We start from the raw sequence: 27,817 nt of genomic DNA on the forward strand, positions 1-27,817 counted from the left end.
GTCGCTTGGTATTTCAGGTTGGACCGCTATTACTCCCTTCGTCCCACCCACTTTTTTACATTTGAGTTAGGTACAAAAGTTAAAAGAAGTGTATAAAGTATTGGGAAAGTGTAATAAAAGGTGGGTAAAAGTGGCAGGACTCATAATAATCATGTATGATGAGTTTTAAGAAAAAAAAAATTTAAAAAGACCTTGTGAGAATAAGATCATATATAGTATACAAATAAAATTTTAGGTTCACATATATGATTGAATTTAAGAAGACATTAATTTTTCAAAACAAAATCTGAAATATTATATGACTACACATACTAATTAATAGTTTAATACTATATTTGTAACATAAAAAAAGTATTGTAGTAATTCATACACTTCATGATAAATTTCAATATTTTAAATATATTAATATATAACTATATATAGGCATATATAGGCATATATGTTGTATGAATATATTATAGTTAAACTTGAACAAGATAATAAAATTTGTTCATGAAAAGAGCACAAACCTTTTTAAAGCATACACTTCACTGAGAACATTGTTGATCATTGCATCACCATCACGAACGTCATGAAAGATGGAAAAGAAATTTGGATGTGAGAAGCTACCACATTCATTGTCTTGTATGCTACCCGCTGAGCTAACCAAATTGATTTCAAATGTCTGCCAAATTGAAACTACGTCTGCTCATTGTTATCTTTTTAAGCATTTCTTGAAAGATCTGCACCACTACTTGTGCTTGCAAAATCATTCCAATCATCCCAAGAATCGTTGGGTTTATCAATGATCTTACCGCTTGGTTCATCTCCAGAAAGATTTACAGCGATACTCGAGCTTGTAAAATCATTCCAATCATGTTTGTCAATGATCTTACTACTAGGTTCATCTCCAGAAAGATTTACAGCATTACTTGAGCTTGCAAAATCATTCCAATCATCAGATGAATTGTCAGGTTTATTAATGATCTTACTACCAGGCTGATCACCAGAAGGATTTGCAGCAATACTCGAGCTTGCGAACTCATTCCAATCATCAAAAGAATCATCAGGTTCATCAATCATCTTATTGCTATATTTATCTTCAAAAAGATTTATAGCATTACTTGAGCTTGCAAAATCATTCCAATCATCAGAAGAATCATTCTGTTTATCAATGACCTTATTGCTAGGTTCATAACCAGAAAGCTTTACAGCATTATTTGAGCTTGCAAAATCATTCCAGTCATCAAAAGAATTATCAGGTTCATCACTGATTTTATTGCTAGGTATGTCTCCACGGGGATTTACAGCATTACTTGAACTTGCAAAATCATTCCAATCATCAAAAGAACCCTCAGGTTTACCAATGATCTTATTGCTAGGTACCTCTCCTGAATGATTTACAACAATACTAGAGCTTGCAAAATCAGTCCAATCATCAGAAGAATCATCATGTTTATCAATAATCTTATTGCTAGGCTCACTTGTAATGTCCTTGTGCCACTGGTTATCTATAAACCAATCTACACCTTGAGAAGCCGGATTTTTGGCATTATTTTGTGAGATTCCATCTGTTGCCTCAGCAGTTACACCCAAAGGTACAGAATGCTGAGACACATCAGAGTCTAAATTTTTCCAGAGGTCTCCTCGCATCCAGTCATCAGACACATATTGGGTATGCTGCAAGTCATCCTCAAGCCTTCCACGATTTTCATCCTTTCTAGCTCCAAACACTGAATCAATATGAGAAGAAAGATCAATATTGCAAGCTGCAAAAGGATCATATGACTTTGAACTCCCGTCTTCATTTGCAGATTGAAAGTCTGCTGGCCATCCAGAGAAAGAATCACCCCGGCTATCTTTGAAAGACTTGACAGCCGAGTCTGCAGAGTGATCATTTGAAAATAAAGTAAAATCATCTTGAGCAGAGCCAAAGCCAGAAATAGAGCCTTTGTTTTCTACACTGTTAAGCTGCTTTTCTGTAATTGGTTGTGTAGAAGAATCAGAGTGAACATTCGTTTTCGACCCTAAGAAGACACTGTCCAGATCAGCTCCGCTTAAATTAAAAGAGCTGCTGCTTTGTTCAGATGTCTCAGGTGGTACACTTGCGTCAGGCATTTTTAACTCATCTGGCCCTGTCATTTGTAGATCGTAGAGATGATGCGAAGAAGTTTCTTGGTTTGGTGCAATGTGTCCTCTATTTGATTCAGATTCTACAGAAGGGGGTTCGGCAGTATCCTGCGCCAATTATGATACTGATATGAGAAACAGCAATTCACCAAACCACACAAAATTAGACTTCTTTTTGCTGCTAAATCACAAATTTCAAATTTAATTATTTTTCCATTAATACATATTTATTTTTTAAAGATTTCATATGACGGGATAAAACTTACTCCAATCACAAACAGAAAATTAAGTTAAAATATCAAATAACAGAACCACCAAATATTTGGCCTGCACAGCTGTGCAATTTTGCTCCGAAAAGAGAAAAAACCAACAGAACTCATTAATTATCTTAAACACAATAAGAAATTTTAATTAATGACCAAATGTCAGCTATATAATGGTTACTACAATCTAAAAGGCAAGGCATTTGGTGCAGAAGAAGTCCTCCATAGAGATAGAGACATAGAAGAGCATCATCCTAAAAAATGTATCAAAAACATGACAAAAGAAGCAAAAAATAAAAATGATAAGGCCGAGAACAAACAAGGGCAGTCATGGGGGAGAATCATGTTCAGCACATATGTGGTTACAAGAAATAAAAGCTAATGAGAGGCTCAAGCTTGATTTAGATAACCTCCAAAATAAAAAAAGCTATAATGAATTAAAAGGAACAACATAAAGAGTGAAACATGTGAATTTGCATTTCAACTATTATATGTTAATTCAAGGTGTTTCTACGCATCAAAGATGCAAAATGAAGTCAACGGAATGTTTTATAGCCATTTGTGCCCCAGAGCTTGGGTCCTTAGGCTGTCACATATACGGCCCTAGGTTCCAAGTTACCTTCTTCCTCAAAGAAAGCAAACAAAATTTCAAACAACCAAATGCTCTTCACTATCCTAGTTATCATGAATCCATAAATTCAAGTGATCAACACTACACCACAAACTCATTAAACACTGAAGTAACAACATAGAAATATTGAGATCTCTGCAAGGGACCAGCCCAAAACTTATGCTAGGAGGCCCAAACCCGATAAGGGCAAGAATGTAATTGACTAATCTAAAGAAGGAGCTGGATAATAGAGGAGGAATTAGGGATATGTTTTTTTATGTCTTTTGTGTAATGAAACTCTAGGGCTTGGGGGAGATTGCTAAAGGGCAATACATTAATGGGTTACAGGAAGAAATCAAGTCGGAAATTCGACTACTGGGACCAGTCAGTTTAGACCAGGCCATGGACCTCTCCATTAAAGTAGAGGATAAGTTGCGTGCAACGCAGAGCCGTTCTGGCAAAGGGAATGGGTCCAGTTTTAAGGCCTCGTCATCTATCTACTCAGGTACATTGTTTATCCCTCCTAAGTCACCTTCTAGTTTATATAGTCCATCGTCGCGCTCACTTTCTGTGCAGTCCCAATCTGCCACTTCACCCTCTAGTGGGTTTCCTAAGGACTCAACTAGATTGCCGGTAGCCAAACCATTTGGGGAGGTGCGCCGGCTCACGGATAAAGAGCTCCAGTTAAAAAGACAAAAGGGAGAATGCTTTCGTTGTGATGAGAAGTGGGCGGTTGGGCACAAATGTAAAAAAAAGGAACTCAGTGTCATTTTACTACAAGAGGATGGAGAGGAGGAGGAGGAGTCTCCACGGTTTGATTCTGAGGGTTTCGTAGTTGAGGCAGAAGATGGGCAAGGCAGTGAACATTCGGTGATATCCCTCAATTCGGTTGTAGGCCTGACCACTCCTCAAACCATGAAGTTACGGGGCACGATGTCGGGAACGGAGGTGGTAGTGTTGATTGATCCAGGGGCCTCCCATAACTTCATCTCCATTGATGCAGTGAATAAGTTGGGTATTCCGATCACGTCGACTAAAGCATTTGGGGTGACATTGGGTACGGGCGAGGCGGTGCAAGGGCAAGGTGAGTGCAAGCAAGTGGTTCTGGAACTCCCAAACCTCACTGTGGTGGAGGATTATCTGCCTCTACACCTCAGAAGTTCTGATGTGATTTTGGGGATACAGTGGTTGGAGAAATTAGGTACCATGACAGCTAATTGGAAGACGCAGACACTGGTATGCTCTGTGAATGGCCAGAAAGTAAAGATACAAGGGGAACCATCGCTTAGTCGCACACAGATCTCGCTGAAAGCAATGTTACGTACGCTACGAAAAGAGCGTAATGGATACTTGGTGGAGCTTAATCATATGGGGGTGCAGGGTACAGTTGAGTTGAAGGAGGCAGAAAGAGTGGCGAGTCCTGATTTCCTACAACCAGTGTTGCAGAAGTATGCTCGAGTGTTCGACATGCCCAAAGGCCTTCCACCTTCTAGAGGGTCTGAGCACAAAATTATACTCAAGGAGGGAACGAATCCAGTCAGTGTTCGGCCTTACAGATATCCGCAAGTGCAAAAGGACGAGATCGAATCTTTGGTTCGAGATATGCTCGCTGCTGGAATTATTCAGGTGTCACACAGCCCGTTTTCCAGCCCAGTCCTTGTCAAGAAGAAAGACGGATCCTGGCGCTTCTGTGTTGACTACCGCGCCTTGAACAAAGTCACTATTGCGGATAAATACCCCATTCCAGTCATCGACGAGCTGCTTAACGAGCTTCATGGCTCCAGATTTTTTACCAAGCTTGACCTCAAGTCCGGGTACCACCAGATCAGAGTAAGGGCGGAAGATGTGCCCAAAACAGCATTCCGGACACACGAAGGACACTACGAATTCCTCGTAATGCCTTTCGGGCTAACCAATGCGCCGGCTACATTTCAAGCATTGATGAACACGATTTTCAAGCCGTTCCTTCGGAAGTTTGTCTTGGTTTTCTTTGACGACATCCTCGTCTACAGCCCGACACCTGATTTGCATGTCCAGCAAGTAGAAACTGTGCTCCGATTGTTGGCAGAAAATCAGTTATATGCTAATGCCAAAAAGTGTGATTTTGGCAGAACCGAGCTTTCCTACCTGGGTCACAGAATATCGAGTGAAGGGGTGTCGGTTGACAGCAGTAAAATTCAGGCGATGCAAGATTGGGCCATTCCCAGATCGATTAAAGAACTTAGAGGCTTTCTGGGCCTCACGGGCTACTACCGCAAGTTCATCGCGGGGTATGCTATGATTGCACAACCCCTCACGGAACAACTGAAGAAGGATCAATTCTGTTGGGGGTCTGAGGCGACTGAGGCATTTAACAGATTAAAGTTGGCCATGATGAGTACTCCGGTGTTGGCCATGCCAGACTTCAATAAATCATTTGTGCTAGAAACGGATGCTTCGGGTGTTGGGGTGGGAGCAGTATTACTTCAAGAAGGGCATCCTATATCCTACTTCAGTAAACTATTAGGCCCTCGAGCTCAGTTAAAGGCCATTTATGAAAAAGAGTTAATGGCGATAGTCTTGGCTGTTTTGAAGTGGCGGCATTATCTTTTGGGGCGTCATTTCCTCATCCGCACAGACCAGCAGAGTCTCAAATTTATCATGGAACAACGGGAAATCAACCCGGCCTACCAGAAATGGGTGAGCAAACTACTGGGCTACAACTTTGAGATTCAATACCGGGCTGGTCGAACAAATGTCGTAGCCGACGCCTTGTCCAGAAAAAATCACGAACAGGCAGAGTTGGGGGAGTTGCTAGCATCCAGTGGGGTGCATTGGAGCAAGTTCGAACAGGTCCTCAAGAGTGACCCTTTTATTCTGAAACTCAGCCAGGATTTGACAAACGGGCAGTCAGCTCCGAAAGGGTATTATATGGATCAAGGGGTACTGAAGTACAAAGGCCGTTTAGTGATCCCTAATAGGCCAGAATTGGTGCAACCTCTATTGATGGAATACCATGACTCACCGCTGGGGGGCCACTCCGGCAGCCTCAAGACTTATAAGAGGCTTGCAGCAGAATGGTTTTGGCCGGGGATGCGTCAATCCATCACACAGTATGTTCTGGCCTGTTCAGTTTGTCAACAACAGAAGCATTCAACCCTTAGCCCAGCTGGATTACTTCAGCCACTGCCGATACCAAATCGAGTATGGGAAGACATTTCCCTCGACTTTATTGAGGGCCTTCCGAAATCTGAAGGTTTTGACTCGGTGTTAGTGGTCGTTGATCGACTCACTAAATACGCTCATTTTCTGACTCTTCACCACCCGTTCACAGCCCTCACAGTAGCAGACAAGTTTGTGAAAGAGATAGTACGCCTGCACGGGTTTCCTTCGTCGATAGTGTCTGATCGGGACAAGATATTCTTGAGTGTCTTTTGGAAAGAACTCTTCAAGCTACAAGGAACAGCCTTATGCAAGAGCACCGCGTATCATCCTCAATCGGATGGACAAACGGAGGTTGTGAATAAATGTCTGGAAACCTACCTTCGCTGCTTCATTAATGGGAAACCGAAGAGTTGGGCGAAGTGGATTTCGTGGGCAGAATACTGGTATAATTCCTCTTATCATGTATCTACAGGCTTTACCCCGTTCAAGGCTCTGTACGGGCGTGATCCACCTACTCTGACTCGCCTTTCCAGAGACCAAACTGCAGTCTCAACATTGGAGGATCAGCTGCTTGAACGTGATGCTGTGTTGGATGATTTGAAGGCTAATTTGATTAAGGCCCAACAGAGAATGAAATATCAGGAAGATAGCTCAAGACGGGACCTAGAATTTGCAGTGGGTGAGAAAGTGTTTCTCAAACTTCAACCATATCGACAACAGACGGTGCACCAACGTTCCTGTAACAAGTTAGCAGCCAAGTTTTATGGGCCCTTTACTATTTTGCAGCGGGTTGGTAAGGTGGCATACCGCCTCCAGTTACCAGAATCTTCTAAAATCCATCCCGTGTTCCACATCTCGCAACTGAAGAAAGCCGTGGGAGCCTTTGTGGTGGCAACTACACTTCCCAGGCTTTTGAATGATTCCTTACTGGCCGTGGGTACTCCAGAAAAGGTGCTGGGGATAAGGCATATGTCTGCAGACCGAACAGGAGAGGTTGAAGTGCTGATCAAATGGGAAGGGCTGCCGGAGTATGATTCTACCTGGGAAGCATTTGTTACTTTTGATCAGATGTTCCCGGACTTTCACCTTGAGGACAAGGTGGCTCTTTGGGCCCGTGGTGATGCAAGGGACCAGCCCAAAACTTATGCTAGGAGGCCCAAACCCGATAAGGGCAAGAATGTAATTGACTAATCTAAAGAAGGAGCTGGATAATAGAGGAGGAATTAGGGATATGTTTTTTTATGTCTTTTGTGTAATGAAACTCCAGGGCTTGGGGGAGATCGTCGCTTCTCGAAGTGCGGCACTTATCTTGTAATCGTTATTTTCCGTTTAATCAAATAGTAGTATTTCGTGGGGTTTTGGTGTTGATTCTTAAGTAGTTCATAGCAATCTCTTCGTCAATAAATCATTTATTTTAAAGGTTATGTATTATATGCTCCACTTTAATGCAGCGTATGTCAAATTTGTTCAGTAGTAATTATTACCTGTGGCTGCTTAAAGATAATATGTACTACTTTGTAATTATTACCTGTGGCTGCACAAAAATAATATGTACTCCCTCCGTCCCAATCAATTCTATACAGTTTCCTTTTTGGGACGTCCCATCATTTCTATACATTCCAAATATAGTAACTTTTAATAATATAAAACACTATTACACCCACTTATTTATTCCACTATCTCCATTCTATAATAATATAAACACTATTACACCCACTATTTTCCTCCACTATCTCAAATCTATCATTAAATATAAATGGGTCCCACCACTTTACTCACTTTTCATCTCACTTTACTCACTTTTTACACTTTTTCTTGGTCTCCGTGTCCAAACCAAATGTATACAATCTACCGGGACGGAGGGAGTACTACATTATTGTGAAACGAGAAAAACCGTGTACCACGAGCTGAAATTATTATATTTTTAATCAGATAATATATTGTTCAACATGTGTGGTTTATTTACCATCATAAATATTTTGAGTAACGCAATTCTAGATGGTATTTTAAGGAGATACTATATTGGAACAGCATGTGTATTCACGCATTAAGGTTTGATAATTGATGAGGGTACAGAAGAGAATAGAAATGATTTGTATCCAAAATATGGAATGTAAGGAACTCAAGCACTTGACACAAATAAAAATTAGCACAAATGTATAAAGGTGGTTTCAAATATACTTTGTTACTAATATATAGACACACCTCAGGTAACTCTTTTACATGACTCTGTTCATTGTTGTTCCTGAAAAAGAAGTGAATATGATGTTAATGAAATCTCCAAATGAAAGGAACTCATCAAACAAAACTGACTTTCGGTCAATAGTTATATATCCACTGGAAAAACAATGTAGTGTCAAAACTGAGAGTACATAGCATTTATCATACAACAGTGGTGCAGCATAGATCTAGTCGTAAATGCCTTATTTACGTGAGGAAAGAGGACAGCCTCAGGAAAGGCTGCTTTTAGAACACTAAAAAAAAGTAGCATAGGATACTACTGGTAGACACATACTTAAACTAACAAAATTAACAACAGAAGCACAGACCAAGAGAATAGGTGGCTCAAAAGGTACAATATTCAAACCAACAAGATATAAAAACTTTACTTTTGGTTTTTCAAGTATATACCACAAGAAATGATCATTCTGCAGATTTTGCATTTTCTTTCGGGTGTTTTATTTTCAGATATCAAGAATTTAACTAAATTTCCGTGGGACATCTCTGCATGCCCTCTGCTTAGATGACTTTCATGTATGAAAGAAGCCCTTCCTTTCGGTATTGTATTAAGGTACAACTCATTAATGTGAAAGTTCTTATGACCAAATATATATATATATATATATATAGATAGATACATACATATATCTGTATACATACATACATAGGGGAGGGTTCTGGTACAAACTTACAAACTTACAAACTTTTTTTGTTCAACACATATATAACTTGAGTTCAGCATTTTTTAAGAAATTTTGTTGAACATCGATTAAAATTGTGTTGGAGAAGTACATAAACTAATTTTTTTGTGTACGAACTAAGTTAAAAGTATTATATAACCAATATTTATCTTTCTAGACCCTACCCAAACCCCAGAGGTATAGTTTAAGCATCTCTATAAATATATTCAACACAATGATAATTAATGTTCTACACCCAGTGTTGAACCCCAGTTGCAAATGTGTTGAATGCACGATTTATCTATACGTTATTTTTAAAATTGTGATGTTTTTTCAATAATTTTCAACATAAATACTTTCTATAACTAAGGACTAACAGGTTGGGAGAATAAAAAAAATTCAAAAAAAAAAAATTGTAAGTTTATAACTTAAAAAGTTTTTATTTGATCCTATCCCTACATATGTGTGTGTGTGTGTGTGTGTCATGTACAGCTTTTATTTAAGACTTCAAGCAGTATTATATAATAAGATGAACTCAACACCCCGGAAATCAGCATAAGATGTTATCACGAAGACTACTAGCAACATACTGATCCACATTAAACTATCAAAGCCAAACTATTCAATCATTGGTAGCCAGTCACTAGATTTTGTGGGCCGTATTAAAGTATAAAATACATACTCCCTCCGTCCCAATGAATTGTATACAGTTTCCTTTTTGGGACGTCCCACCAATTGTATACATACCAAAAGTAGTAACTTTTATAATATAAAATAACATTACACCAACTACTTTCTTCCACTATCTCCATTCTATAATAATATAAACACTATTACACCCACTACTTTCCTCCACTATCTCAAATCTATTATTAAATATAAATGGGTCCCACCACTATACTCACTTTTCATCTAACTTTACTCATTTTTTACATTTTTTCTTGGTCTCCGTGTCCCAGCCATTTGTATACAAATGACTGGGACGGAGGGAGTATAGATTAGTTGGCCTTCAAGACTAGGTTATAATAATCAATATCTGGACTTCTAAGAAATCTATGCTAGACTATTGAAGCCGAACTATTACATCTTCGATAGTCAGTGGGCTAAGGTATGAAAGATTTGTTGGGTGGGGTTAACATCATAAACAAATATGGAATTCTAAAATTAAGATACTCTATAGTTATATAATATGGATCGGTTGGTCTTTCGTGTTAGATTAAATATTAAAATTATGGGAACTTAAATAAAAGGATCTAAGAATAGTTGAAAAAATTCCCTTTAAAATAAGATGATAGATGGTATATAAAAAAAATATACGATATAATTTACACTGAATAAAAGAAAGGGATGGATTTTATAAAAATAAAATTCTGATTAGTATAAAATCATATCAAAGACGTACTACACATTGATCATTTTGTAGCTTACAAATTTAAAGTATTTTAAAATCTACTTGTCAGCATGTTTCAGTTTGAATTAAAGTGTTAAATACTGATATACATGACCGTGCGAAGACCTGTGCTTGCATTAATAAGACCGTGAAACTAAAAGGAAGAAATAAAATATTTACATGAAAAGAGCACACACCTTTCTGAAGCATAAACTTCTTTATGGATGTTATCAGTCACTGCATCACCATCATAACCGCCAGGTAAGGCAGAAAACAAATTTGGCTGAGAGAAGCTGCCTAATTCATCGTCTTGTGTATTACCAGTTGAGCTAAACAAATTTTTTTCAGATGTCTGCTCACTTGAAACTGCTTTTTGATGATTGTTATTGCGCAAAGCATTTCCAGAAAGATCTAAATAATTACTAGTGCTTGCAAAATCATTCCAATCATCAAAAGAATCGTCAAACTTATCAATGGTCTTACTCCTAGGCTCATTTCCAGAATGATTTACATCATTACTAGACGCTGCAAATTCATTCCAACCATTAAACGAATCATCAGGTCTATCAATGATCTTATTGCTAGGTTCATCACTCGAAATATTTACAGCATCACTTGAGCTTGCAAAATCATTCCAATCATCAAAAGCATCATCAGGTTTATCAATGACTTTATTGGAAGGTTCACCTCCAGAAAGATTGGCAATATTACTTGAACTTGCAAAATCATTCCAATCATCAAAGGACTCATCAAGTTTATCAATGACCTTACTGCTAGGTTCATCTCCAGAAAGATTTACAGCATTACTTGAGCTTGCAAAATCATTCCAATCATCAAAAGAATCATCAGGATTATCAATGATCTTATTGCCAGGTTCACTTGTAATGTTCTTTTGCCGCTGGTCATCTTCAAACCAATCTGCACCTTCAGAAGCCGTATTTTTGTAATTATCTGGTGAGACTGCAATTGTAGTTTCAGCTGTTGAACTGAAGTGTGAAGCCTGCTGAGACACCTTGGAGTCCACATTTTTCCAGATATCATCTTGCATCCAATCATGAGATGCAGATTGAGCAGGTTGTAAGTCATCTGAAAGCTTTCTGCGATTTACATCTTTGCCTGCTCCAAACACCGAATCAATGTGAGAGGAAAGATCAATATTGGGAGCTACAAAAGAGTCATATGATTTTGAACTCTCTTCTTTATTTGCAGATTGAAAGTCTGCTGCCCATCCAGAAAGGGATTCACCCTGGTTATCTTCGAAAGACTTGACAGCCGAGTCTGCAGAGTGAGCATCTGAAAAAGAAGTGAAATTCTCTTGAACAGAGCCAAAGCCAGAAATAGAGCCTTTGCTTTCTACACCCTCAAGCTGCTGTTCTGTGATTTGTTGTGCAGAAGCATCCGTATCAATATTTCCCTTTGACCCTAAGTACACATTGTCCAGATCAGCTCCACTTAAATGTAAAAAGGTGCTGCTTTCTTCAGATCTCTTGTGTGGCATACTTATTTCAGGTATTTCCAACTCATCTGGCCATGTTATTTGTAAATCTAGGAGATGACGTAAAGAAGTTTCTTGGTATGGTGTAGTGTGTCCTCTGCTTGATCCGTGTTCTACAGTGGAAGGTCCAACAGTTTCCTGCACCAATTATAATAATGATATGAGGATGCAATTCACCAAATTACAAAGATTGGACTTCAAAATTGTTTACATAAAGAAACATTTTATCTTTTCGAAAAAGGTCCCCCGACAAAGAAGTGATTAAAAGCTCTTTATATCATAAATGGATAATTCAAATCTAATATAAAAAACACAAGAAAATAATTAGTTAGAACACCTGTAAAAGTTGAACTCTTGAGGGAAACTAGACACTAACAAAACTTGACATATCTTTAGATTGCAGAAATTAGTTGATTTGGTCAGCATCATAAAAGTAATTACAATCTACAAGTTATTTGGAGTAGAGAAGTCTTTCAGAGAGAGAAAATTTTGAAATACGTTATACAGTAAGGTTAGTCCTAAAACATAGTACACCAATCCCTATGAAAATTCAAGAAAAAATATTTCAAACTGCTCCTAAGAATGAGACCACCAAAAAGCAAAGGATTATAAATAAAGCTAATCATCACTCTTTATTATTCAATTGGAGGGGAACAAAATCTTTTTTAAGAACCTGGGTACCTTTAAGAGTTATATAAAGGGAGAATCATGTTCAGTAAACATGTCCTTCTGAGGTACAAAAGCTAAAGAGAGACGCAAGCTAAATCTAGATAACCTCCAAAATCAGAAATGCTACAAGGAACCAAAAGAAAAGATTGAAAGGCAAGGATCTGCATTCTGCCTTTTTTCTATTAGCTCATACGTTTCTGAGCATCAAAGATGCTATATTAAGTCAAGGGAATGTTATACCATTTGTGCATCAGAGTTCAAGAATTAGGTTGTCTGAATATAGTGTTAACGCATTCTAAGGTACCTTCCACCTCATTGAAGGCGAACAGAATCTCAATCAACGAAATACTCTTCACTGTCCTTGTGATGCAGGACAATGGGTCAAAAAGCCCAAAGAAAATATTTGCGAGCAATACAGAAGGCTTTGTAAGCCCAATAATTAGAATATTCAGAAAGTGTCTATTATTTAGTATTGTTATAGCTGTGATTATTATGCGTCTGGTTGTTTCACAGAAGCAGAAGCTGCTTCTGGCTTCTACTTTCTTCACCCGTTTGTGTAAATAAGTAGAAGCACTTTTAGGAAGTTGAAAATGCTAGCTTCGCTCTCAGTGCTTCTGCTTCTTTTCCAAACACTTCATTAACTTATTTACTTCTAATCCACTTCTTTACTTTAAGGAAGAAGTCACTTTTTTTAAGCTTGCCCAAACGGCCCCTATATCTTCAGGATAAAATTATGATGTATTATCCTTTTGGTACATGCATTTCAATAGGAAAGTAGAATAGGTTTATTTTATATATGATATTAGATTGTAATAGAGGCAGAATTTTATGATTGAATTAATATACTAGGTTGTTTTATGAATATCTCTTGTGAGAGAATTCTCCCATAAACTGTGAGAGAATTCTCCCATAAACCCTAATTATCCCAAGATCAAGCCCAGCCTCCATCACCTTGCAATCTCGAATCCATGGGTTCGAGTAATCAACACCCCACCAAGAGCTTAAACACTATGAGAGTCCAACAATGTCCTAAATTGATGTCCCAAACCAAAATTTAAGGCATTTGGAAAAAATGGGCGCTCCATCAATGTCCTCGTGGCGCCTTTAAACACTAGGACAACCAACAAGTACCTTGATTTTAAAGCACCATTATGTTTGACCTAAACTATTTTTATCAACAAAATATTAGTTTCCCTCCATTTCAATACATCTTTCTTCTTTCATATTTTCCCTTCCCTCCAATGATAATTCAAATATATTACTACTTTCATATTAGTACACGATTAAAAGGCATGTTGTTGGAATTCATATGTCCTAAATTACTAGAACACTATTTTTACTATATTTGTATTTACAAGGCATTTGTTAGGACATTGTTGGACTTGTCCTTAGCGATATAGGACATTATTTTGGTACATGAACTCCAACAACATGTTTATATTTGTGCCTTATTATCAAAATAATAAAATATTTGAATTACTATTAGAAGAAAGGGAAAAGATGAGGGGAGAGAGATGTGTTGAAATGGAGTGGAGCTAATTTTTTATTGATGAAAATGGTTTCGGACATGCATAGTGGTGCCTTAAAAATAAGGCACTTGTTCAATGTCCTAGTATTTTAAGACACCACTAAGACATTGTTGGATCACTCATTTCTTCCAAATGCCTTAAATTTTGAAGTAGGATATTCTTGGACTAGCTCAGTAACAATATAGAGTAAGTCCAACAATGTCCTAGTAAGTGCCTTGCAAATATAATATAACAAAAGATAGTGTCCTAGTGGTTTAGGACATTTTTTGATGTATGAACTCCTATAACATGCCTTATAATTGTGCATTATTATTAAAATAATGATATATTTGAATTACTATTGGAGGACGGAAAAAAAGAGAGATGTGTTAAAATGGAGGGAATGAGTTTTTTATTGATAAAAACGATTTGGGATGTGTATCCTAGTGTTTAAGGCACCAATAGGACATTGTTGGAGCATTTGTTCCAAATTCCTTAAATTTTAGTTTAGGACATCATTTTAAGACATTGTTGGACTTGCTCTCATAGATTATAAATATCTCAGGAGAAGGAAAAGGAGATAATATATCATCAACAACCAAAATATGAAAACTCCATCTTCAACTCCAGTACCATTATGAAGATCATCCAACTCACTCACATCACATATTATAGAAGCAAAGAAAAAAGTGTGAAAACTAACCCATCCCCCCCCCCCCAAACAAACCCAAAAAAGAAACAGAAACGTGATCCTTTACCCTCAAAACCCTCCATATCAGCACCACGCCTTAAAACCCAAGTTACTACAAAAATCAACCTAAACCAAAAACAATAAGGCCAAAATGAAACCCGCCAAAATGCACAAAAACTCCCAGTCAATCTCGATCAATTCACATAATAAACCCATCAAACTCACAAAAATAAACCAAAAGGATAAGATCTTTCGCCACAATCAACTACAACATACATCATAAAATACAACAATAATAAACCCAACACACACACATATACATACATATAGGGTAAATGCTTACAGATTGATCCAAGTCCAAAGAACGAAGCAACCACTGATAGCCAAAAGTGGAAGTAAAAGAAATGGGGTGAGGAGGAAGGTCTTTATTAATCTGTTGTTTGCCACAATATATACAAATCACTGAATCTTCACCTCTCAGAAGCTTGGCTTTACAATTCTTGCATCTCAAGTGCTCAGGGGCAGATGGGTCCACCGCAAAAACAGATGCATCGAAAGAGGGGAGAGATGGGAGAGATGGGTCGTCGGGATTGTAAGCGTTTAGGCCGGCGGCGTTGCGGGCGGCGATCTGAACTTGGTTGATCAGATCGGTTGGGAGCTGAAATGCCATGTTTTTTGTGTTTGTGACACTGAGTTGTGTCTATGTATAATGTGTGTATATCAGTTGAGCACAGTTGCGTTTCGGACCTCTATAACTCTATTCGGGTTTTATGTATATTGGACACTTCACTTTGTATTTATTTTTATCTTTTCTTATACTTTTAATTTTAAAGCTAGAAGTTCATTTTTTTATATCTTATTTTTAAATAATTGAAATTCGTTTCGTGAAATTTTCGTATATTTGTTTATATTTTAGAAATTAAAATTAAATATTACTCCCTCCGTCCCACCAAATTCTTTACAGTTTCCTTTTTGGGATGTCCCATCCAATTCTTTACATTTCAAAACTTACCAAAAATAGTAAATGGGTCCCACCACTTCCCAACTTTTCCTTCCTTTTCACACTACTTTTACTCCCTTTTCACACTACTTTTACTCCACTATCTCTCTTTTATAAATTAAAAATTGATGGGTCCCGCCACTTCACCCACTTTTCTTTCTCTTTTCCACTACTTTATACATATTTCTTAACCTCCGTGCCCAAACCAAACGTAAAGAATTGGCTGGGACGGAGGGAGTAAATTATTCTAAAAAAAATTGACGAATTTCGATCAGAATTTTAAACCTTACTTTAAAATTTAATGAATTCAATTAAGATTATTTGAAATTTATTAAAATATGATAAGGTGTGTACTTATTATCCGAATAATACATTTTAGGGGTTTTTTCATGTATACCCATACTTAAAAAAAATTATAAAAATACTGTTAATTTTTAAAATAAATTGAAACAATACTATATTTCAAGAAAAAATTGCAAAAATACAGTGGTTACATTTGCAAACATATTTGCAACTCCTATCAACCCAACGTGCAATCACAAATGCAAATTTGAAAAAATCTGTTAAAAATTATATTTTAGTTGCATAATGAGTTGCAAATAGTTGCAAAGGTCGAAAAACAACTCCCTCCGCGAGGCCAACATTAATATCACAAACGCAGCCAGAAAAATCAACTAAAAGCAAATCCAAAATCAACCAAAAACAACTAAAACATTATATGTATCTATCTTCTCTACTGTATGACTGCCATTTTCTTCTTTCTCTGCATTTCATTGTTTTCCCGACCCCCACCTGGTTGTTCTTGCCCCGCCTCTTCATCACCATCATGTCATCTCCCAATTATGCATAATCCACTATGTTGCGGATCATTATTGCGCCATCAAATCACTGTCACGACGATTACAACCACAACAACGATGTCGGTGTTGTCAAATTCGGGTAGATTTGACCCAATGAAAGTTTGCGTGTCCTCAAAAATCAGCACTAAGTTGCTATGACCATCACCACATTTTGTGTTGCCTTTATCACCTCCAAAAAAAAAGGAATGGATGTGAAAAGATTTGGACTTCTGTTAATATTCAAAGCACATGGAAGTCCTCTGTACAACTTTAACAAATAATTACCCTTTTTTTGCAAGCGTTTCTATTAGTTTAATAAAACAACCGTATATTTGCAATGGAAACGAAGAACTATATACCTGCAATTAATATGTCAAAGATGGGTAATTATGTATGTGTTCTTTTTATTTTATAGTGTGCATCCATCATGTGGGCACTAGCAGCATGAGGGCATTTCAGAAATAGTAAACCAAAGATCGCTTAATCATGTGAATGTTACATAGTGTACAAATAGATTATGGACTTATAATTTGTAGATATAGATTCGGTTCTTTATAATCAACTTTTGTTCTATGACTTAATTTTTTTTTACAATAGATACTACATAGTATACAAATAGGCCATGGACTTGTAATTTATAGACATAGATCCGGTTCTTAATAATCAACCTTTATTATTTGTGAGAGCAAATATTAAAATAATACGTTCTGTTATTTTCTTAATATCACTGGTGAATAATGACTATTCTAATATAACGATCACAATGTTGTCGTTGATAATCTAGTATCTCAATTCATCATTGTTATGATTACATTTGTTCTTTCCCACCATCACATCCACCATTATTTTAAAGAATTCAACATTCAATCGGTGAAAGTTCAACATCATCATTGACATCGTTAATATCTTCGAACTCGAATTTTTAAAATTTGCCCATCAACAAACATAACTTGTTGTTGATGATTTTTTTAGTACAATCATTTTTATAAATTTTACGGATTTGTATTGAGTTTTTGATGATTTGGGGTCAGAGATGAGATAATGTATTATATGGTTACTCAATAAAATTAGTTATATATATAAATATATTTTGTACAGTTATATATAAATATAAATATTTAATATATCCAAATAAATGTATATGTGTATATATATTCCACAAAATTATACTAACAATATCCTTTGAACATATCGATTACGAAAATTAACTAAATACATAAAATTATGGTAATTAAATGAGTATAAGTTTTATATTAAATACACACGAGTTAAGTTCTATGGAGTACATAAAAACATTGGAGTATTGGAGTACAAATCAAATTATTTTTAGTTTGATCCTATATAATATCTTTGATTATCCAAATTTTGATATAATCTATCATTTATAAGTTGTCTTGCACATAATTGTCAATTAATCATTAATATCTTTCAACTTTAACAAGTATTAAGATTATTGTTCAGCTTATTAGTTATATTGCAGAACATATAGTCCTATGATTTTTAAAAGTAATTATTCTACCATTTGATCACGATGTTTATGTTGCAGAACATAATGTGCAGGTTGTCAAATATTTACAAATATTATTGGACAAAAAAAATTAAAATTTAGATGAGTAGATTACATTTTATCAAATTTTGTACTCCAATACTTCAATTGTTTTTGTACTCCATAGAACTTAACACATTACAAAATTACTCGACTCGGGTCTAGAAAACCCCACGCAAACAAATTGATTGCGGCTGTCGGTGGTGACTGTATTTTAATTAAAAAATGAAAAAAGCAGCAGTGAGTGCAGGCCTAATCGAGTAGTAATAGTGAGTCTCCTCTTCCTCATTTTTCTTCAACTCTGTCTTCTGTTTACACGTTTTCTCATCTCTTTCTCCTTCTTTTCATCAGAGAAACAGAGAGAGAGAGAGAGAGAGAGAGAGGAGATGGCACTGGTTCAGCAAAGATCATCATGCAGGTCTGCAGTGGTTATACAAGTAACATTAGGGGTTTTAGCACTCTGCTTAGCAGGTTACATAGTGGGTCCCCCTCTTTACTGGCATTTCATGGAAGGTGTTGCTGCCATTACACGTTCCTCACCTTCTTCTTATACTTATTCATCATGCCCTCCTTGTCATTGTGATGATTGTTCTTCTCAACCCCTTGTTTCTATTCCCCAAGGTACCTTCTCTCCTGGATCTCTCTTCCTTGTTGCATAATCACACAAAAGCAATTATATTTTATTGAAATTCTGCAATTTAATCATTTGGGTATTAGTATATTACTTCAATTAAATGGGATCTTTTAAATCCAACCAAGAATTTTGCTTTTTCTTGTTTTCTTTTTGAATATTTGATCATATGTTATATCACCATGATTTCCTTTTTACAAGATTTGAAGCAAAGATCCAATTAGCCGATTTTTACTAGGTTGACCTTAAAGTCCAATAGTTATAATGTCAGAACTTTTGCTTCCTACTGTATTCTTGTGCCTAGTTGATCTAATTTATCAGGTTGCTATTTTCGGTGGTTTTAGATTTAATTATAAAATCAATGTATCGCTGATGTCCATGTCATACCGTCATACCTCTTCCTTCTATCTATCTTGTCTGTCGAGCCTGGATCGGTTTTTGATGACATAGCTTCATTTACCTAAATGAAGTATGAGTAGTGGCTCCCATTGATTTATGGCGAGCAGCATTTGTCTTGCTGGAGGATTGACTATAATATACTCAATGTACAACTAATATTAGGTATGACTAATAGGGTGTAGTTAACAATTAATAGATGTCGGACCAAAGCTGAATTGTTTCTTTAGGGTAAGTGGAGGCAAAACCCCTGTGTTTTATGAAACAAAGGCTCATTTGACCAAATTGGAGAAAATCAGTGAAGAGTCAAAAAGTAATGGGCTTTATATATACATATGCTAAATAAAGACTGTATGTGGGAAACTCAGAATGCATCTTATACAATAAATTTTTTAAGAGAGATCCAAAGTACCTCAGTTTTGGAACCATGATTAGCAGGCACCAGTATTAAAAGACAAATTTTAAGTCATGGGGGGAACTGGAAGAGACGCACAGCAGTTTCTGAAAATTAAAACCTGATTTCATCCACCAATTCTCTAAACAATATGGCACAGAAGTTTCCATACTATACCATCTTAATGAACAATCTGGCATTGTCATTCGGTTGAGGAATAAAGCTTATATAGCTTTAACGTCTTCTTGTATGTACATATGACAGTGCTTTCTTCACCTTGCTCTGGAGTTATTTGTGATTGGCCAGGTGCTTCGAAAATAATTGATTGTTTATTATTATTATTTTATTATGCCTATTAGAACAATTGATTTTATTAGTTATAATAATATGCATGAAAATTGTAAATTAATAAAGCTTAATATCCGTCTATGTATTAGCAAATACTTGTATTATTGATTTTTTATGCAGATGTTAATACTGCAGATTAATTTTGTTATCCTGATTATCTCTGTCAGCCTAATAGTCAAATAAGTGCTTAGTTCTGATTTTCTTTACCTGTTGGTTTGCAGGGCTCAGCAACAGTTCATTTACAGGTTAGTTTACGTACATATAGTGTCATAGTTACTTTGTTCCCTTCTTAGTTACATATAGTGTCAGAGTTACTTTGTTTCCTTCTTAGTATATTACTAAGATTTCTTACACAATTTTTATGCTTATATGTTGTGTTCAAAGTGTTGCATATTTCCAAATAGTGAGTTTGCATACTCCTGTCCGACTTAACAAGTGATTCTGAATTTCGGAAAAAAAAACATCATCCTGAGAAAGAAAATTACTTGTATTATTAAGATGATTTGTTTTTTCACAAACCAAACAGTTCAGTAGTTAACAAGCCTTCTGAACAAATCAGATACTGAGAAGTGCAGATTATGTTTGAATCTCTAAACAGTTATCAATTATCGCACCTTTTAGTATTTCTGCAAACAAATTAAATTATTGCAATTTTTCACCATCATGTGGCACTGGCAAAATTCATAGATGCTCAGAAGCAGTTTAACTAGATCAATCTAATATGCTTTGACTTTTTCAAAATTAATCTTCAATTACCTGACCTAGTGAATGAGCTAAGCAATTTCTTAATTTGACATTGGTTTTGGACCAATGGTGCAAGTCTAATAGCTTCTATTCTTCTTGTTTTACCTTTTTTAAAATATGCAGATTGTGCAAAGCATGATCCCTCAGTTAGTGAAGACACGGAAAAGAATTTTGCAGATCTTCTCTCTGAAGAATTAAAGCTACGGGAAGCTGAATCTACAGAAAGTCAGCAGCGTGCAGACATGGCCCTACTTGAGGCCAAAAAGTTAACATCCCAATATCAAAAGGAAGCAGACAAGTGTAATTCCGGCATGGAAACATGTGAAGAAGCCAGGGCAAAGTCTGAAGCTGCTTTATTGGAACAAAAGAAACTGAGTTCAATGTGGGAGCAGAGAGCTCGTCAAAAAGGCTGGAAGGAGGGCGCTGCCAAGTCAGGCACCCAAGCTCAAGGAAAAGTGCAATCTATATGAAACACTTACATCCTGCACATAGAAATGCTGGAGTTTGGTAATATTCAGCGTTATTATCAAATTCCTGGCTCAAAGTACACATGCTTCTTTGCTACAAGTTAATACTGTTTACAGCATAGAGGCCTCTTCCACGGTTTTCTGATTCGGACAGGACATTCTGTGCAAAGAAGCGCAGGTTGCTATTAATTTTCTCTTCTACAGCCTCTTGTTTGAGAGACCTCATTTTATGTTTTGTCTATACCCAAATGAGAACTTAAGATTCAATTGACTTGATTTAAAACGAGTTATAATTTTGCTGAATATATTAATGAATGACAACTATTACAATGTATACTTGGACTTGATTAGTTTACAGTAGTGAAATTGCAGCGCACAACTGTTCTTTTTGTGCATTAGTAATGAGGTGATTCGCCTGGTGTTTGAGCCAAAATAAAGATTACAACAGAAAATCATTCCAAGTTGTACACAGAATGACAGGTGAGTAGCATTGATGTCTTTTTACAGGGGACTAGTTCTTTAAATGGCGCTGATTATTAAGAAGGGGATTCTCATGTGAACTTTTTTGAATTGATTATTCAAAAATGTACCAACTATGTGAGTGTACAATATATGCTGGAAATAAACCACAAATACATATCCAAAAGCATACAATTAATTTGTTTTACATTCTGTCCTGTTTCCAAATCAAATTGTGCAAGTGACCAAAGAGAATAGGAAGTTATCAATCAGAAATTTGCCAATATCAGGGGCACCAAAATATTCACAACTTTGTTCTACTGTCCCTTGTCCTAATTACAGGTTACAATATGACTTTATATACATATATAGATTCTCCAAGCTACAGTTTCCACGACACCCGCCAAAACCAAAGGACATGAGGGCAGCGCAAGGTGGTGGATGCATCTGATATATCATCGCTCTTGTGGAAGGTGGATGCTCAAATCATCCAAACTCTCATTGCCCTGGATACTCAGTCCGTGCTCATTCGCTAGGTGGAGCAAAGATATAAAACACAAGTGTGGTGAGATGTCCTCGAGTGATGCAACTGCCCGGCAGTCATCAGGAAAGGTAGCCAAGGTGTGCTTGAAAGATATCGTATTCCCCTGTGCCTTGAAACAGGAAAAGGATGATGATAATACAGATTTTGCCTACTAATTGATGAGCTGAAAAAAGAAATGCATTGCAAGGACAAGGCAATGGCAAATAACAGAGATAACAGAAGCACGTGCTGACTAATGTGATTTCTCATACTATGCTTTCAGCAAGCAACATATTAACACAGGTCATTTCAGTACATTGCTGAAATACTGTGTTTTCAAACTTGCGCATCTTAAACCCTTTTATTATAGTATATCCTTAAATTATTAGACTTCAGTAATTTGCCTATCATACCATTAATATTAAATTCTTTATATCACCGGAGCTTGTATAATAGTCAAAAAAATGATGCCACATATGCACAGTTATCGAATATAAAAATTAATAAAATTAGCTTGCTTGAACCTACTGCACCTGTGATTGTTGCAGAGACTCCCAAAGAGTTTCTTTTAGTGCCTGAACATCAACTTGTTTGGATCTTCGGTCATACCGAACTTCAATCTTGTTTACCTGTGTTGGAAGGTAATAATATGATTTCATTAGATAAAAAACTAGGGTCGTTGAAATATTATATCTTAACACTCACAGTATCAGACACATGGATATACTGGTCAAATAGTTCGAGAAATAATACAATCACATTTTTATTAAAATTGTTGTTGAGCACAGAAGATGCCAAAGGATTTTAATCAAGTCAGCCAATGTGGATGACTAGAAAAAGAAAAGACGAACTAGGTTATATGAATAACTTTTTAGATCCATAGGATATAAATTGAGAGTACTTTTGTGTGTATTCTTAAAAATGGATGTTTGGTAGAACCGCCATACTTGTTGTCAGTAGATTAAGATAGCTGAAGCAATACTAGAATAGAATATAATGTAAACATACCTGACGAGGCTGAGAGACAAGTGCATTTGAGTCGTCAACGTCACCACCATTATTTTCATCACCAAAATAATCAGCAAAGCCAGTTTCATCATCCCATGATGGCATTTCATTGTAGCCATCCGTTTGATGACTCACTTCAGCTGAAAACACAACAGCATGGATGATCTATATATTAACATTCATCCAGTATCATTTTACAGGTTTGTCAGTGGAACAACAGTGATTGCCTGTTAAAGAGATAATACATGCTCATCTGCTAATGAAAAAGGTAGATTATGCTTTGTGAGCTAGTTCAGACACCGCATTGTAATTCGTAGGGATCAGTAGCCTGCAGATTCTACTACACACAACAACATATACTATCCCATGTGTCATGTTAAAAACTAGCATTATCAATTTATCACATATATGAAGCATGAAATAAGCGGTTTGCAACTATACTGAGATTTAACAGCATGCAATTCATAATGTTGAACAAAAACATGAACCGTAAAGATTAATTGCTTTGGAGATTAGCTATGTAAAAAGACAAAAGGTACCCCCACAGTAGTTAATTTACCTGAAAATTTTCTTCTGCTCCTCCCAAGGCACTATAAGCAGCATCAAAGCAGCATATTAAAATTTATATAATCTACAACAGATAAGGATATTGCAAAACTGGTTATTAGAAAGGAATATATATTACCAGAACATTAGGTAAAAGAAATAACTTGACAAGACTCTCCGGTTGATAGCGACAATCTTCTGGAAGAGTTGTGTTACAAGGTTCCCTATTTGTTGGCAACAGTAGAGCTCTCGGATTCTTAGGAGGGGCAAATACATCTGACATTTCTTTGTCCGATGGTTTAAGAAATTCAATATCAGTGATCGTTTGTTTCTTATTCTTCGGCTTTTTAATTATTACTGGCGATCCAGTTTCCCTCATAACATTGTCCGAACCTGAAGAAGATTGTAAAACTTCTTGCTATGTAAACTGTCTCTTGCTAAATCAGCTTACAAAAATCCTGTAATGAACCCACAAAAGCTTACCTCTAACTTTCCTAAACTTCCAGTGATCAGGACCAGCCCATGCATTTAGTTTCGAAGGAATTCCCAAATTCAAAAATAAATAGGCATCAATCTCGGCAATTCTGTCATCTGTGTCATGGCCATAAGCATCAGTTGTTTCTTTATCCTGCTAAAAATCAGTTGTAGTAAATTAGACATCTTAATTTTTCCATTTGTAAAATTGTAAAAGATTATGCTTGCTAATAAAGAATGGATATGTAAATGAAAGTCAGAAGAAATCTAGCACCTCATAATGACTTGTTAAATTTGGGTCTCCACCATAAGTTCCCTCATTATCCACATTGTTTTGGTCATCGTGATCAAGATTCCATGTCCCCCCAATTTCAAATGTATTTGCACTGAAATCAGTGCTACTGTTGTAAGGTTCATCAACTTGTTCTGCATATTTCTTACCAGGAGAAAAAGTATCTGAAGCTCTTTTATCATCATCATTAAAGAGGTTCACTATATCCCTCAAGCTAGGTGATATCTCAAACTTTTTTGACATGTTCAAAACCATCTCTTCACTGCATTCTATCAAGGAAGAGTAACATCAACACTTCCTGTTATGCAATCACAGAATAGAATAAATTATGCTGTAAGATAAAACAAACCTTGAGCAAAGGAAATATCAATTGTCTCTTTATCATGCGAATTAAAGCATGATGAACACTTTGCTGGAACTTCCAGTGAATCAAAAAGTACCCGACAACCACCATACACTCCCAAATTATTTAATAAAAGACCCTTGGCACCACCTTCATCAAACTGAGCAGATGTTTGATGATAGAGAGGGTCGATAGCAAATGCAGCTAAAAGGGGTAGAAGAAAAAAAAGACAAAGTAAATATATCATATATTGCCTCGCAATAAAAAAATGTCAGACATAGATAGAATGCTACCATCAAATTTCTTCACATTAAGCGCTTCATATGAAGATTCAAGTGTTGATATGGGAGACAACTGCAATAATACACCTTTATTAGTTATGTTTTATATATTGAGATGATGTATGGATCACCAGATAGCGGACCTTTCGATCCTTTTCATTCTTTAATTTGTTTTCCTCTTGCCCAGTGCTAATATCGGAATCTTCCACAGTACCATCTATCATAATAGGCAATCAAAATTTAATTATCAGATAAATAGTCTTGAAAACTATAATTGAGCAATGTAACATATTGCTTTAATTTAGGAGGGTATATGAATGTTGTGGAGTGGAAGTGGAAAGTTTTGTTTAGTTCTTTTAGGCATATTAAGCGTTCAGAAGAGGTACAAATTGCAAACTATATTTTCATAAGAAATAAATTAAGTTAATCAACATACATCAATTTTTTCGGTATAGTTAAATATTTAGTGCGGAAAAAATAGAGCTTTTTATGAATGCAAGTAGAATATCTTATCTAGTGTATACAGCTTGGATTCAAGATATGCATTTCAATTCCCCTTCAAAGATTTGGATGCAATGATAACAGCAGTCTGGTCAAAGAAATTTCTCTTTCTTCAGCTGACACTGCTAAGATATTCTGTATATCACCCTACTAGTGACACAGACATCATACGCATACTATAGACTATTGAGTTCCATTTAAATGGTGTAAGTATAAACCAGGATTTTGAAATTACAATGACTTGGTAACTGACCTTCGTTTCCTTGACCCACACGTTTAATTGCTCCGAGGACCTTATATGCCTCTGAGTGCACTGAGTCTACCCTCATTGAGTATATTTTAACTCCGGCTTCAAGGGTGCAACTTGCCTGCAAGGAATACAAATGACATAAAGAAAGGCTCCTACTGATAGAACGATTACGTCAGTGTACTAGATGGGTTAGTAACCCGAGTTCAAAGCAACATCTTTATCAGAGTCATCCAAGTGTTGTAAATCCTTGTTTTTGGTCTTCAAAGCTTGAATGAGAATTAGCTTTGCCTCAAATTTAACAACACTCATCAAAAGAACTGCTAAATTATGTAGCTATTTGTTAGAACGAATCACTGTGAACAAACATTGCGAAAAAGGAATGCACTAGTCCATTAAGAACACTTAGGAAAGCAATCCCTACAACAACAGAGGCTCCATGATATAAAATATCCAGTATATATCAATTGGATTGGACAAGGTAATAAGATGCCTAATATATGAGCACAAATATCACCCAAGCAGTACCATGGTTATTCAAAAGTGGCCGTTCTCTTTATCAGCTAAATAGAGTCACATATGATAGAACCTCTCATCCCCATATCCAACAATTCTGTAATTGAGTCAATATAGTAATGAATCTAGCTCAAACCCCTATTTTTTAGTATGGTACTCCCTCCGTCTCTTATTACTTTTCCTGTTTCTCTTCGGCACGTTTGCCAATACACACTTTTGATCCTTAATATCATTAATTTCGTATTGGTTTTAAATATAAAACCTTCACTGTATTAAAGTACTCGTGAATACGAATCCAATAAGATCACTCATGACTATATTTAGTCTTATAGATTAGACGTAAATTAGTAATTTGTCTCATGTTATGAACAGTCCCGACATATGAAACGAGAAAAGAATAAAGAAACGGAGGGAGTAACAAAGTTGGAAGTTTTTCGGACAGTTAGCTTAATATATAAATTCTTTATAAGTTCCTCATATTAGTGTAGAAGTAGTCACAAGTAACCTGTACTATTTGCACGTGATTGCGTTTGTCAGTGCTAGTTTCTATAGTATGTGGTCTTTATGAAGATTCATTTCAGAATCCATAATACAATCACAAAGGACTGCTTGCATAAGTTATTGTTTGTTGCTCGCTTGCTTCTATCTCCGCGTAACTACTTAGTACATTGTATTAATATTAAAAAACCACTAGAACATATATAGTAACAAACTAATTATCTATTAAGTATTACTACTATTATCAACTCTCGGTTAAACAAGACCTCAAACAACAAATACCTTTTGGAAATTAGTTTCGACATCATTCTCCACATCGACTTTTATAATATCACAGAGATGATCGATCAAAGTTAGCTCCCACGTATTCTTCTGATTAATTTTCTGCATAGCAAAACACACCACAATTCAAAACCATAACCTAGACGATTATATCACGGTAATCATAATAATTTGTAAGTAACCGACATTTTCGCTGGCAAGCTTGATGCAATTCTGAAACAACTCGAGGATATTTTCCTTATTGAGACAGGGAGAAGAATCGGAAGGCGCGGAGGGAGCAACGACGGTGGTTGCTTTGCGGCGAATAGCGGCGGCACGAGCGATGGCGCGTGCCTGAGCGCGTTCGAGTTGGTCATCGTTGGAGGCTAAGAAGAATGGGCTTCCAGGAGAGAGAATTTGGGGGCGCTGCTTGGGAATGGGATTAGGGCTTAAAGCTCCAGCCATTTTTAGGGACTGGATTGAGACTTTGGAACAGAACAATGAAATTTTCGTTTTTCCCTCCTTTGGTTTGAATTGTTGGGGGGACGATATAATGCAGCTTCGGCCCCTGATATTTTACACTTTTTTTAGTTAGACCCAGTGTTGTAAAAAGCGGGAATCGGACTTAGTCGGTGAAGGCACCGTCCAGCGATTAATCGGATAATCGGAGATTAATCGGAGTGATTAATCGGATCATTAATCGTAATCAATCTAATATTATTTT

At 36.4% G+C, this 27,817-nt stretch overlaps 3 protein-coding genes across 5 annotated transcripts; 1 reads left to right on the forward strand and 2 right to left on the reverse strand.

Annotated features, from left to right (window-relative positions):
• Nucleotides 1-358: 358 nt before the first annotated feature.
• Nucleotides 359-15,529, reverse strand: LOC108227324 (uncharacterized). The gene is made up of 4 exons (XM_017402406.2): nt 15,123-15,529; nt 10,614-12,049; nt 8,332-8,371; nt 359-2,217 (listed from the first exon to the last, which is right to left on the reverse strand). Exons 1-4 carry the CDS (start codon nt 15,447-15,449, stop codon nt 703-705), a joined length of 3,318 nt encoding a protein of 1,105 aa, XP_017257895.1. The 5' UTR covers nt 15,450-15,529; the 3' UTR covers nt 359-702.
• Nucleotides 15,530-18,409: 2,880 nt separating this feature from the next.
• Nucleotides 18,410-21,478, forward strand: LOC108227947 (uncharacterized). Its single transcript, XM_017403353.2, has 3 exons — nt 18,410-18,785; nt 20,155-20,178; nt 20,801-21,478. Exons 1-3 carry the CDS (start codon nt 18,551-18,553, stop codon nt 21,145-21,147), a joined length of 606 nt encoding a protein of 201 aa, XP_017258842.1. The 5' UTR covers nt 18,410-18,550; the 3' UTR covers nt 21,148-21,478.
• Nucleotides 21,479-21,760: 282 nt separating this feature from the next.
• Nucleotides 21,761-27,635, reverse strand: LOC108227946 (condensin complex subunit 2). 3 transcript variants are annotated; one of them, XM_017403352.2, is made up of 13 exons: nt 27,301-27,635; nt 27,115-27,216; nt 25,825-25,939; nt 25,214-25,287; nt 25,083-25,143; nt 24,796-24,993; nt 24,429-24,715; nt 24,164-24,311; nt 23,820-24,073; nt 23,694-23,724; nt 23,135-23,274; nt 22,660-22,755; nt 21,761-22,250 (listed from the first exon to the last, which is right to left on the reverse strand). In XM_017403352.2, exons 1-13 carry the CDS (start codon nt 27,556-27,558, stop codon nt 22,059-22,061), a joined length of 1,956 nt encoding a protein of 651 aa, XP_017258841.1. In that variant the 5' UTR covers nt 27,559-27,635; the 3' UTR covers nt 21,761-22,058. The 3 variants fall into 3 exon arrangements, with proteins under 3 accessions (XP_017258841.1, XP_017258838.1, XP_017258840.1); XM_017403349.2 differs by having other exon boundaries at nt 21,762-22,256; XM_017403351.2 differs by having other exon boundaries at nt 21,763-22,256; nt 24,164-24,308.
• Between the last annotated feature and the right edge of the window lie 182 nt (nt 27,636-27,817).

Source organism: Daucus carota, chromosome 6 (assembly GCF_001625215.2).
Source record: "Daucus carota subsp. sativus chromosome 6, DH1 v3.0, whole genome shotgun sequence".
Lineage (NCBI taxonomy): Eukaryota > Viridiplantae > Streptophyta > Magnoliopsida > Apiales > Apiaceae > Daucus > Daucus carota.